The 13,342-nt window shown below is 44.4% G+C and overlaps 1 protein-coding gene across 1 annotated transcript; it reads right to left on the bottom strand.

Annotated features, from left to right (window-relative positions):
* Positions 1-2,638: 2,638 nt before the first annotated feature.
* Positions 2,639-6,300, bottom strand: TOMM6 (translocase of outer mitochondrial membrane 6). The gene is made up of 3 exons (XM_039535753.1): positions 6,111-6,300; positions 4,071-4,175; positions 2,639-2,992 (listed from the first exon to the last, which is right to left on the bottom strand). The coding sequence occupies exons 1-2, from the start codon at positions 6,230-6,232 to the stop codon at positions 4,079-4,081; spliced, it is 219 nt and encodes a 72-aa protein (XP_039391687.1). The 5' UTR covers positions 6,233-6,300; the 3' UTR covers positions 2,639-2,992; positions 4,071-4,078.
* Between the last annotated feature and the right edge of the window lie 7,042 nt (positions 6,301-13,342).

Genomic DNA, 13,342 nt, shown 5'->3' with positions numbered 1-13,342 from the left:
GGGTAATACATGCTCTGGGAGTGTATTTTTCTGAAGTCTACTGTGCATTGCACATTAATGGGCCTGGTCTGCACACATTTTGTATCACTAACTTTTGATTAGGGTTGTGTAGTTTGGTTGTTTAGTTTTGTTTAAAAAAAAAAGTGATACGACTTCCTACATGTGGCTGGTGGTGGTGCTTATACCAATATGGCTTATTCCCCTTCTCATTTGTGGAATAAGCTGCAGTGGTATACATATATATCAGTATAACAGCAGCCACACTGGAGAGGAGGGGGGATTGTACCACTTTAGCTATACCGCTACAGTTAAACTACTACAACTCTTGTGCGTAGACAAGGCCTAAGAATGTATCTTATCAAAAGGGACAAGCTAGAGCCTTAAGTGGATGACTTTTTCTGCCAACTTTTGCTGCACTCTAGTCTAAAATCTGCCTCTTAACTTAAACAGTTGCCTAGATACATCTTGGCACCTTTCTGACTGGATAAGTAATGTCGCCTTAAGTCTGTCTAACTCAGTACTGCTGGTCTGGCAAGGCTACAACTGTATACACTCTTGCCTAATCTTCTTAGAAAGCCCTTACCACTTGACAGTACCATTCAGCCCAGCAATTAAAGTTCACATAGGTACAGATTTCCTCCGGCCTCAAATAAACCACACACAAATTTGTGAAAACTCAACTTTGAATAAGTGTTTGAGGGGCAATCAAAAGTGACCTTGATGCTGGCACCATGAGGAGCCCCAGGTGTGAAGTAGAACTGACCCATTTTAATTTAGCTTTAAATAAGCATTTACAAATTCAGGGGGAAACACTTACTCAGAGCCATAACTATTACTGTCCATTAAAGAGAGTTCATATGAGAGGAAAAACAAGTTATAAAAGTTAGCGAAGTTTTCCCAAAATCAAGTCCCCCTCAATGTTTTTCCAATAGTCTTCCCCTTCTTAATGTTTTAAAATCTGATTTAAACAAATGTTCACATAACAGCTAAACTTAGTTTACAATTTCTGATTGTGGATTTCCAAGCTTCTTTATGGAATAGTGATTAAGGTTAGGATTTTGAAGAGCCCTTGGATTGGCCTAATTCGTCTCCCATTAAATCAATAGGAATTACGCCATTGACTTCAGTAGAAGCAGTTAGACCAGGGCCAAGTACTTTTGAAAATCCCATTATAAAGTAACACTTTGCTGACTATTCCCGCAGCTAAGTGCTTGGTGATCCTTGGAAAGAACAGAGTTTTCTTTTAACACTAAACATTCTCTTGAAAGCAGAAGTGAAGGATGGATGTTTCTTTTGCTTTTTAGAGTGAGAAACCCAAAGCGTGAAGGGGGGGGAGAAAAACTTGGCCAGGTTGTTGGCTTTTCAGTGACTTTTGTGAGGGCTTTAAGTCAAAGCTATGTGTAGCTGTACTACAGGTTTCTGCTACCTGATCAATAATTACATATGCTGATACACACCATGCTCTGGTAATTAACAAGGCTGTCTTAGCTGCAAGGACTTTCATAAGTGATAGCTGAGAATCCAACTATTTCTGGTAGCATGGACCAGCTGTCAGGCCAGCTGAGTGCACAGATGTATTGGTGAAGGACAGCTCCTAATCTTATGCAAGTTAAACGAGCTCTATTTCAGTCAAAGGCCTGTGAAGACAACATCCAGTAACTCCTCATGATGGAATTATGCACCTAGAACTGCATAACCTGGCCCCTGTCTGAACCCAAGTCCTAGGAAGAAGTTAGGGTGTTAAGTCAAAAACCTTTAGGAATCAACTTTAAATCTATTCAATGTTCTTCGTAGGCCCCTTTTTATGTTTGCGGGAAGAGGATGCGTCTCCAGTTTAGTGAGCTTTAAGTTCACAATGAGAATACTTGTTCTGAAAATTTAGGCAGAAATTATTTCCAATTAACTTACTACTTGATAAAGCTGAAATTGACTTTTATCCTCCATCCACTCTTAAGAGCCCTCACCAAAAAAACCAAACAGAACCCCAAATCTATAGGCAGTGCTGTGTAGGACTCCTTTGAACACAGAGTACTAGATGAACTCATGCATAAAATTCCAAAGGATCTGAAGCCATGCTGCAGTGGTGCTGCAAAATGCTCAGGGCTGGAACGTGTGCTACTGTTTGTGTAGCTGTAGCACAACAATGCACGTGATTAAAGCTAGAAAGTAGTGGTGCTTCTGAGCCTGTCCTCCATATCATCACTTTCACCTCCCATGGAATAGCCTTGCCACTATCAGCTGGATTCCAACAACAACTTAATGGTGGCAACTAGCAGAACCAGTCCAAGGCACTAAAATGCTATGCAACACCAAACAGCTTCTTCCCCAAGTATAACATACAATCATAATTCCTCTAAGATAAAAGAAATGCACCAGCTTTATCCTGTCTGAACATTTATCCGTGTACATTTATGGTGGTTAGAGTTTACCTAGGGCTTTTAAAAAATTTGTTTTCCCTTTGAATAAATAGCTGACAAGTCCTGCTTACAACACAGGATTGGGACTTGTTCCTTTCTCTTTTGGGTGTGAAATATGAATCATGTTTTTATGATTTTTGTAAATCTTTACTCTTTTTTACACCTTGTTTTGTAAGCTGAAGTTTCCTATTAAAAGAATAAAATTCCAGTGCAGTAGAATGTCATCATTTCACACATTTTACGATAATTTAATGAGAATCTTCTAGACATGGTACAGAATTAAACTCAATATGAAACAGCTTTGCAAGTCTTGAAAATATAACATTAATATACATTGAGCTCAGTGGGGTGAACTGAACATACAACTAACATCTCACAAGTTAAATGGCTTCTGTTCATTGCGGAATGATAGTATGCTTGAATTAAAATACAATTTTAGAGCTGCTGCTGAACTTTTAGTTACCGAGAACAAAAGCAACAAACACCACACAACTCTTCTGATCATCATTTTGGTCATCCTGTCACACTGGGACAAGAAGCTCTTCAGACTTGATGCAGGTACACTTGATTCACGTCTGCAATTAAAGATCAGACAAAGGATGGGTTAGAGAGCCAAGTATCTGGTCTAGTGTATTAAAATGGTATTAGGTGAGAAGTCACTGAGGTACCCAGATACTTGAGGTAATCATGTTTTCCCCTAGAATGCCACTTTGAGTTGTGAAACACCTTACTGTTCTCTTAATGGTAATGCCTGGGTGTTGTTCAGTCTTGTAGCTGAACACTATTTTAGGGCACAATATAAATACCTATAGTTTTACAGGATCTACCTTTTTTGCATGTTTACCTGGTTATATAATTATGTAGATCAAGGAAAAAATCAGTGTAATTTGAATTTTGCTGTCCATTTGAAGGGCATTTTGGAGCCTAAGGTAACCTTAAAAATCAGGTCAGGGCTCACTGTAATATCCATTACTGACCATAAGGTTAGGGTGAGGCTGTGCCGTACATTACATTAATCAGAATATCTTAGATACCCAACATATTTGGAGAAGGCATAGAGACTGCACAGTAAGTGGCACTTTACAAAACAACATCCCTACCCTGAGGCCTTGACAAAAAAGGATGTAGTAGTGAGCAAATCACACTACTGCAGCTTCACCAAAGTAGGTGTGAAAAAAAGGAGAGGGAGGAGCTCAATCCACAGGAAGTGGAAGGTTGTTGACAACTCTAAGGGATAGTATAAAGCAGTGGAGGGGGGACTCCTACAAAGGACGCAGACACAGATTAATGCAAGTCTTTGAACTGAGACGTAGGCTCTGGAACTTTAAATAAGTCTCCTGCGCAGCCCCTTAGTCCAGTTCTAACTTGTACACTCCTCCTCCTCAAAACAGACTTGAATATTGAAGTTTGATAGCTCGATACAGTGGAACCCCAATTAGCCAAAAGTGCAGTTCCCAGGACTTGACTGCAGCATCTTCCTCTGTAGAAAATCATGCACTGCAGTCTTTTAATCCTGCCACGTGCAAAAGTTCCAGAACTTCCCATATCTATTGCTGCTCCTTTATCCAAACCATTGATTATCCTGTTTAGTTTGGCTCCTCTCATTATTCAAAGAACGACTATTTCCACACCTTCACAATGTCAGGTACTCACTGGCACTGCTATGCAACTGGTTGAGGCGGCATCAAATCAATGTCTGTCAAGTTTCGGGCTACCCAGACTCCAGCAGCAAAAAGCCCCAGGTTAACTATGAGGTTTCTGAAACAAACACATAGCAAGTTAGATTTGTTGAAGCAATGGGTGGTGTCTGGTCTACATTAAAGTGTTTCCTACCTAGAATACCAAGTGCAAGACCTCCAGCACTGATGGCTTTAAAACAGTAACAAATATTAAGTCTCATTGCCAAGCCTATGCTATAGCTGGAAGAAGCAACAATGTTAATTTTGGGTGGCAGTTTCCCTTTTTTTGCTGCCTCCTCAGGAATGGCCTGCTGTTTACAAACCATTCTGCTCCCATCTATATTCTGTATTTCCCTTGCTTCATCCTATATTAGGGAGATTTCCATGAAAACAGGATGTTTGTCTTAAGAACTCATTTGCTCCTGCTGCCTATCCCCCCTCCTATAGTAACTAGCTGCTGCCACAATTATGGCAAGCAGAATTATGACTTCAGGTAGGGAATAAGCAGCAAGATCAGAGATGGTGGTAACAGAAAAAAGGCAAATGCAGAGAACAGGATTTAATTGTTTCTAATTTGATTTTATTTTTTTAAAGTATTTCAGGAGTGTATTCTCCTCAACAACTGCTTAAAATTATTAGATATGCCCTGGGATGATTATTGACTTATGGCAGTGTAAGAGGATAAATGTTACCTGCCTCATGGGTGGGATCCTTACCCTAAAGTACCAAACTCTTACTCTGAATAACAGTATGTATTAAGCGCTTTAAATCTGAAAGGAAATAAACATACATTGTCAACCTCCTTACTAGATAGGAAAAGTTCTTCTCCCCCCCAATCCTCCTCCCTTTTACAGTTGTGGAAGTAGAGGCCCAGGAAGGCTGTCACTTGTCCAGGGTCACAGAGCAAGACAGTAACAAAGCCACAAACAGATTGCAGGACTCCTGATGCCCCATCCCCTTCTCTAGCTGCAACACCACAGTCTTCCTCCTCCCAGCTGAAGGGGAACAGAACCCAGGAAGCTCTGACTGCCAGGCCTCAGTTCTGGCTACCAGACAACTGCTTTTCCTTACAATCTCACACCTCTCAGTGCATCACTTAGGGGCCTTGCCCTATTGAAAACAATGGGGCAGACATAGCCCCGCTCCAGATACAGTTTCCACAACTGCATTATTCACTGAATCCAATGTTTCCCTTTAACTTGTCTTCATCTTGCCCTGACCCAGCTCTGCCACCACCCCTTGCAGTAACCCGCCCCGGAGGCGCTCGCACCATTTGACTTGAAGCCCAGTGTGTACTTCCCAAGCTATGCGGGCCCCAGCCTGTGAGACCAAGGCAGTTCCCTGGCACATGCAGAGTCAAGGGCCTCCCTCATCTCAACTCCAGTAAGTGCCACAGAACCAGGCCTGACTCCTGGGGGGAGCCACAGGCACGCAGCTCAGATCCCTGCAAGGGCATGTGAAGAGCACCTTGCCCCCACACTGAGGTCACAGCTCCCGGGGATCCCTTCTCCCTGCTGGGGGGGGCACTGTCAGAGCTCCTGGGGGGATCCCCTTCTCCCTGCTGGAGGGGGGGCACTGTCAGAGCTCCCGGGGATCCCCCTTCTCCCTGCTGGGGGGGGCACTGTCAGAGCTCCTGGGGGGATCCCCTTCTCCCTGCTGGAGGGGGGGCACTGTCAGAGCTCCCGGGGATCCCCCTTCTCCCTGCTGGGGGGGGCACTGTCAGAGCTCCTGGGGGGATCCCCTTCTCCCCGCTGGAGGGGGGGCGCTGTCACAGCTCCCGGGGATCCCCCCTCTCCCCGCTGGGGGGGGGCGGCGCTGTCACAGCTCCCGGGGAGCCCCCTTCTCCCCGCTGGGGGGGGGGGCGCTGTCACAGCTCCCGGGGGGAGCCCCCTTCTCCCCGCCGGGGGGCGGCGCTGTCACAGCTCCCGGGGAGCCCCCCTCTCCCCGCCGGGGGGGCGCTGTCACAGCTCCCGGGGATCCCCCCTCTCCCCACAGCAGCGCGGCCAGGCGGCACCTGCGGAAGTCGGTCCTGTCGGCGGCGAAGCGGCAGGCGCTCCGGATCCAGTCCCGCAGCCCCTCGCGGGGGGACCCGGGGCTGCCGCTGCCGCTGCTTCCCGCCTGCCCGCCCGGCGCCATGGCTGCTCCGCGTGCTAGGGGCGGGGCTGCCGCGGCTCGTGCGGGCAACGGATAAAACGTCACATCCTGCTCGTGGCTCGCCCTCCTCCCGTCACTTCCGTTGCAGGGCAGAGGCGGGAAAGCGGCGTGGGAGCGCGTGGCAGCGTGGAGCGATGCGCGTGCACAGGGCACGTGCACGTACAAACTAGGAGGCCCCCTGTAGCGCTGCATGTGCGAAGTGCAAGTGCCCGAGCAATCCCAGCGTGCAGAGTACTAGACCCCGAGCATCCTTCCCTGGGCAAAGCACAAGCATGTGTTAGCCAAAAGGGCTCGTTCTCCCGGAGCTAGTCAATTACCCCAAGGAGGCACAGAGACCAAGATAAAGTATAAACATATATTAGCCCTTTATTATACGGTCAGCTGAGCGGGTGCCCCCTCCTCGACTCATGCCAGAGGAGTGACACCCCGATACAGAACAGTGAGCACATATATATATATACACCATTATTAACATCATATCAAACCACACTGACAAAGCATATTTTCAGGATTTTGCAGACGTGGGGTACATAGGTCTATTTACTTGTACTCTAAACATTCCACGTTTTTCCCCTTGACCATGGTGCTGTTCAATGTTTATTATTGGTTATGCAAGCAGGTCATAGGATCATTTAGCAATAGCATCGTTTCCCAAAACAAACAACTAAGCACAAATCATGTTATCTATCAATCCCCCCTTTTTATGAAAGCATTTTAAGAGTTTTAATATCCCCAATCCTCAGCTTTTACTGGCTGGAGTAACACCATGACTTGTTGATTTATAGTTTGGTTAATCAATCCTCGGATTAATGTCACCAAATGGGGTAAGGCAGGCTAAGGCTAATAGGGCTATGATAATACATATAGCAAAGAGGAAGCTTTGGCGTATCCATTCTTTTTGTGGCAACCATGAAGTAAGCCAATCTGTGTCCCACCCTTTCCAGGTTTGCACTGGGACGTGGGTTAGCTTTCTCATTTCTTTTGTTAACTGTTTATCCATTCTTTTCATTATCATCTATTTGTAAACAACAATTTGATTCATTCAATTTTGCACACAATCCTCCTTCTTCTGCTAGCAAATAATCAAGAGCTATATGATGCTGATAAATTGCGGTTCTCATTTGAATTGCCTGATCAGCTAAGAGATCGAGTGCTGTGGCTGTTTGGTTTGTTACTATTTCCAAAACAGCTTGCAATCTGATTATTCAATTCAGGTTATAAATCGGTTCCCTAGCTCCTGTTATGAGCTCATCGGGGTTCCATGTGGCTGGTCCATAATGTTCTATGATTCTCTCAGGAGGCCACTCCTGTGTACCCCATTTTTGGGAACTTCCGGCGGTTAAAGTGGAATCAATAGATCGTTGTTCCCTAATAAGATCATCATATACTTTGACTCCTAGAGTTTTTCCCTGTAGGAGAGGTAGTAGGAAGAATAGAGGCCTGATATATCCTACATAACATACCCCTGACCAATTGGGCGGTAGCCGACGGTAAGCATATTGACCACAAATCCAATAGTGGCCTTTTAGGGCCCATGTCCCATTAGCAAAGGGTCCATCCCAGGGGTCAGGAGTCTTACCAGGTGACAGAGCCCAATTATTGTTTTTATACTTTGGTAGTTCAAAATATAAATGATCGCCGGGTCCTAATGGTCCTGCTGCTGTGGAAGCAAATCCACTCTGCAATGTTATCAACACCATGTTGGAAAATCATAGTGCTAATGAAGCCTTTTTGCATTAGGCCTGAGTGAACCAAAGTTATGCTATGCTTGCCCAAACCGTGTTGGAAAGCTTACAGAACTCATTAGACTGAAGGCCGTGTATTTACCTATGTCAGCTATTTTGCTTATCAGTTTTATTTGGCTCCCCAAGTATATGTTGGCTCCCCAAGTGTATGCAGCTGCGTTCACATGTATGCATCCAAAGTATCTAGTACAAAGGGTCAACGGATGTATCTTGTGTCCCCTTCAGAATGACAAATGTATCCTCAACAGATGTATCTTGTAGCCCCCACAAAATGATATATGTATCCTGCATATCCAATTATCCCCTAATAGATACATGTACAGGGTCTATAGGTCAACCAAATGACGTAGACAAACGTAGGCTAAGTTGTTTGTTACCGGCTATAAAGGTAGGCCGCTTGGCCATGAAAGGTGTGTCTCTTTCTCTGGCACTAGCCGAGAGGAACACCCGCTCAGCTGACCGATCAATAAAGGGTGTGGTACTCGTCTTCCTGTCTCCGTGCCTCCTTGGTGTAATTAGGTAAGCTCCAGGGGGAAACGAGCCCTTTTGGCTAACAAATGGCGACTCCACGCCGGGACTTCTCTCCCTGTTGGGGGCGCTGACTGGCGGCCGAGGACGGCTCAGGAGAGTGGCCACCTTGAGCTATTGGTTTGCTCGAGCTCCGAGTCGCCGCAATCGACCGGGACGGCTGCGCCCCCTCCATAGAGAACTCCAAACGACACGGAGGCAAGACAGTACCAGAAGAGGGGAGTCCACCTGCCAGACATGGCCACTCTGGGCGTGGTAAGTGCGTTACCTCATGGGTTTTGAGGATTAACGCCCCCGAAGTGCGGGTTGGACCTTGGGCCCCTAACAGGTTTTTGGTTAAGATACCTAGGTACAGCCACGGCTAATAAATAATTCTGTTAACTCCACTAGTTCGGGGGCCGTGCCGAACGACTATGGGAATGTGACTACTATGCTGTTGTTTTTATTCCTGGTAGGGGTACTTTTGTTTTTCGTTATATTAATGTACTGGAAGCCGAAACTGTGATAACCGGGTCTAGGAGTGTGTGAAGATCCATCTAAACAATGCCCATTAAAAGGTACCTTTAATCTAGATAAGATCATATATCTCAGAGGAGCTTTTAATCACCAAAGAAAAGCCTCTGACACAGTGTGAGCAATTTGTCTAGGAATGGGTTAATTTGAAATTCAGCTTGGCAGAGAGATGAAGAAAAAGTTGTTTTACAAAGAAAAACTGCTTTCAGCCCCAGCTGGCTGTGGAAAAATAGAGACAGGCAAGCCAAAGGCAGTACAAGTTACAGAACTGAGATTACATTTGCAAAGCTTAACTGTTTGGTGAGATCCAACAGTCTGACTTTGTGACGGATGCCGGTGCTGGTGTGGCTTGGTGACACTGGAGAAGCCACAGGTAGCTGACCTGGACTGGAATCTCTGAAAGAGACACCGCAGGAGATTCCAGGGTGTACAAGAACAGCCTTCCCAAGAGCGGAAGCATGTTGGAAATTCTGAACAAGCTGTATACAGGGTAATCTCCCGTCCACCTATTCCCTTTTCTGAATGTTATATACAGACGTGGCCAGTCTGGATATGTGTAAGTATGGGGCATTCATATTTTTTTTATGAGTGATGTGGAAGCGTTCCCAACACTCTCCATTGTTGTTTTATTATTTGTAATGAAGCTTTAAAATTTGGTTATATGGTGTGTTTTCTCTATCCTCCCCCACCGTCCTGCAGTGTCAGTTTGATCACCTGACATGAGGCATAAATTGGTAACAGAAATTTGTCACAGTTTGGTGAGCAATAGAGAATGGGGGAACCCTGTAGAATTTACACCATCTATTTGTTTTACCCTTGTTGTTTTATGTTTGTTTTATTTGGTTCTGTTGGTGTTATATGTTGAGGATTGCATAATTAAAGGTGTGCCCATTCTCAGCTGCAGTAAGTCTGAGAACTGGGGAAGGGTTTAGCATTCCTCTCTCCACCCTGGTTGACCAGGAAGGGTGGCAGGTGAATCTACCCCCAGTCGTAGCAGGACTGGGCAATAGAGTAGTTGGAGAAAAGGAAAAAAAATGTGTATTTGATAACTAGAATTAAGCAATTAAGAGCATAGATCATGAACCAGGCAGCAACTCAAACCTGCGCCAGGCCAAGTTGCAGGCCTTGAGACAGGACTTCCAGTTATAAAAGGAAGCCCTGGCTAAGCAAGTACCAGTCCTTTAGGGACTTGTTAAAATTTAACCATTTGTGCTCAGCATACGCTGTAACAGCAGTGTGTTTGCTACAAGAGGCAATTAAATAGTTAACGCCAGTGGGCCATGCGTTTTGCCCAGGTGGCAAGCCTCACGAGGGAGGACTCCGGTCGTCTTGTGAATAAAATGTTTTAGGAAAAAAAACCAGAAGGGTGGGGGCAGAAGCCCATGAAAGAAACGGTTCAGCGCAAAAAAAAAAAAAAAAAAACAGGATCGGGCCCAGGCGCAGGCAACAGACAGAGAGCTTGGAGAACAGGTTGGAAACTTTTGAGGGTCTAGTGGAAGGAAGAAGTAAGTGAGTGTAAGCATGGGGATTTCAAATACTCAGAAGGATATTTGGAATGGTGATTTGAATTGGTAAGTGGCTGTTGGGAGCCAAGCAAGTGATATAAGGAAAGAGCAAGTGATTTGAAGGAGAGTGAAAAGTTAACTCTGTAGTTGCTGGAGGGAATAGTAGTTGAACTTTGTAAAAATGCTAAAGAGAAAAGTTCTTGGTGTTTTTTTTTTTAAATGTTTGTAAATAAATTCAACTCCACCAGAGAGGTCCTTTGGGGCCATCTGCCTGTCCCAAGTCAGGGTAAAGGAGGAGGGTTGGGCGTGGGGCTAGCAACTCCACCCTGTAAAAATCAGCTTGCTACAGAAACGCCAACAATAGAGTTAACAGAGACTTTTAGCCTGGAAAAAGAAGGGTCTTCAACTCGAAGATGCATGACGCTGGGTGGTGAAAGCCGCGAGGAAGCCACTAAGCCGATCACCCTTCTTGCAGCCAGGAGGATTACCATCGGCACATGGAACGTGAGGACCATGTACGAGTCAGGAAAGACGGCGCAGGTTGCAGCAGAGATGAGGAGCAACAACCTGACCCCCAAGGCAAGCGGAAAAGAGGCCGCCCAAGAAATACCTGGCGACGCGACCTTCAGGTTGATAGCAAAAAAATGGGCTATACCTGGAACCAGCTAGAGCGAATGGCCCAGGATAGAAGACTATGGAGATCTGTTGTTGGCGGCCCATACCCCGGTTGGGGTGACGGGCATGAATGAATGAATGAATGAAATAAATTCAGGCAAAGAAATTATTAGATTGCAATCATTTGGCTATGAACAATTTTGTTGAATTAGCTGAAGAATGTATACAGTGCTATGTAAATGAAAATTTATTAGGCTCTAAGGCACTATAAGTGGTGATGTTTTCTTTCAGTGTTTAAAAGCAGGAGTTAAAAGTAAAAAGCAAGCCAGAAAGCATCTGTATTAATGCAAATTATCTAACTGATAAGTTAAAAGCCACTGAAACCTGGGCTGCCTATAAAACATATACAAGAAAATATGGGGTAATTCCCCTGTTTTGCCTAAAATCAACAAGGGTATTTGTATATTTTAAGCAATAATTGACTGCCCAGAAGGGGTAGACCTCTGTTTTTGTCTTTCAGATAATCAAAGAAAACTAATGCCAGCTAAACAGCATACAACATACCATGATTTACTGGCAGAGTAAAAATTATGTTTTGTGTTCTATGTTCTGTCTTGTGGTGTCTGTCTCGTGGTCAGAATTGTTGTGTTTAATATTTTCATGGGATGGTCTGGTTTGAAATAAAGCAGAAGGCTTGAATTGAAATGCAGATATTTGTTTTGTTCAACTTAAAATACAAAGTGTTTGGATACATCAGAAAAATGTGATATACTAAAGTCTTATGTATTTTCTTAAGTAAAAGAAAAAAACTGCATTGGCCAAATTGCATACTAACAGTCTTTGGAAGCAAGGACATAAAAAGTTAACCCACTCCCCATATTGTACATGGGATCCTTCTGGCTACCTCAGATTTCTAGCCAGAGGGCTGGGGATGGTGGGAAGCTATTGAACTAGAGCTTGTATTAAATGAACTCATCAAAGTGGGTGTGCTTGTCCTGGCTTGTTGTTCCAAAGCTCTGTAATAAGGTTATTTTAGTAGAAGGGTATATGTGGCATACATTAAATAATAAGACTAATGTACTGTATAACACCAATGTGTATGTGTTCATTGTTAACAAAAGGTGTATAAGTAAAAAGTAAAAGTTTCCTTTGTAGGTTAAAAAAGAAGCCAAAAAGGGGAAAAGGAAAAAGAACGAGTTAACTGAGAAAAACTTTAATTAGCAAGCTCAGTCCAAAAAAAAAAAAAAAAAAGATACACTGACTTCGTTCAAGGACACTGTTCACAGTTAGCCAAGTTTTAACAACCAGAAAAGGGGGGCTTGAATATGCCCAACCAGCTGTAAAATCTGCAAAGACACTAATGCAATGTGTTAGGTTTCCTTTTTACACAGGTAAAGACGCACTACCCGAAGACCCTAGCAGCCCTGCCACTCCATGGAACCTGGAGACCGGATCAATGTACAGGTCCACCAACGAAAGACTGCTTTGGCTCCACGCTGGAAAGGCCCTTAGTGAGTCCTGCTGATTACCAACACCGCTGTGAAGTGCCAAAGACTGACTGCTTGGACCCATGATTCTCACTGCAAAAAGACCCCTCTACATCAGGAGAATTCTCCTACTGATAATTAGCCTATTCTTTCTTCTAGTTCAACTGTGCTTGTGGACAGCAGGGAAAAAGGACAAAGTGACGTGCTAGCTAACCTCTCCCTTGTCCACTGACAGACCTACTGTGCCTTTGAACTTTTCCTGAAGAAACACTCACTCCACTGACACTGCCAAAGTCCAGGAATTCCTGACTAAAAAGGACATTGAGAACTGACCCTGGTAAAGAATCAAAGAATTATACACTGGCAGGAACAAACTTGTGGGACCCCTGTTTGGAAATGTGGTATTAATTGAATTTTGGGGTTTATTCTACAGGCTGCGCCCTGTGTTTTGGATAAATCCTTTAGTATGTCTTGCCCTCCCTAATTGGATTTTAAATGATATTGTCTTTATCCAGTTTTCAGATCACTTTTACATACCCAGATTGCTCACAAGGGGCTGCCATTAGATTAGCACAACAAAAAGCCTGGGTTATTTCCTCTGGAAAAAGAAGAAATTGGGCAGATCCCTGTGGGCTGGGGCTAACAGTGTAACAGCCATTTGGAATATTCTTAAAGGCCAAGAACATAATAAGAAATTGG

The sequence above is a fragment of the Mauremys reevesii genome, linkage group 4 (genome assembly GCF_016161935.1).
Source record: "Mauremys reevesii isolate NIE-2019 linkage group 4, ASM1616193v1, whole genome shotgun sequence".
Classification (NCBI taxonomy): Eukaryota; Metazoa; Chordata; order Testudines; family Geoemydidae; genus Mauremys; species Mauremys reevesii.
Note: the sequence above shows the minus strand (reverse complement) of the source record. Positions and strands in the feature narration are given on the sequence as shown.

Bases quoted from the DNA above. Each gene is read 5' to 3' on its own strand.
- TOMM6 (XM_039535753.1), bottom strand. From the start codon at position 6,232: ATGGCGCCGGGCGGGCAGGCGGGAAGCAGCGGCAGCGGCAGCCCCGGG. The intron at 4,176-6,110 runs GTGCCGCCTGGC...TGTTTGTTTCAG, and splicing joins GACAGGACCGACTTCCGCAG to AAACCTCATAGTTAACCTGG.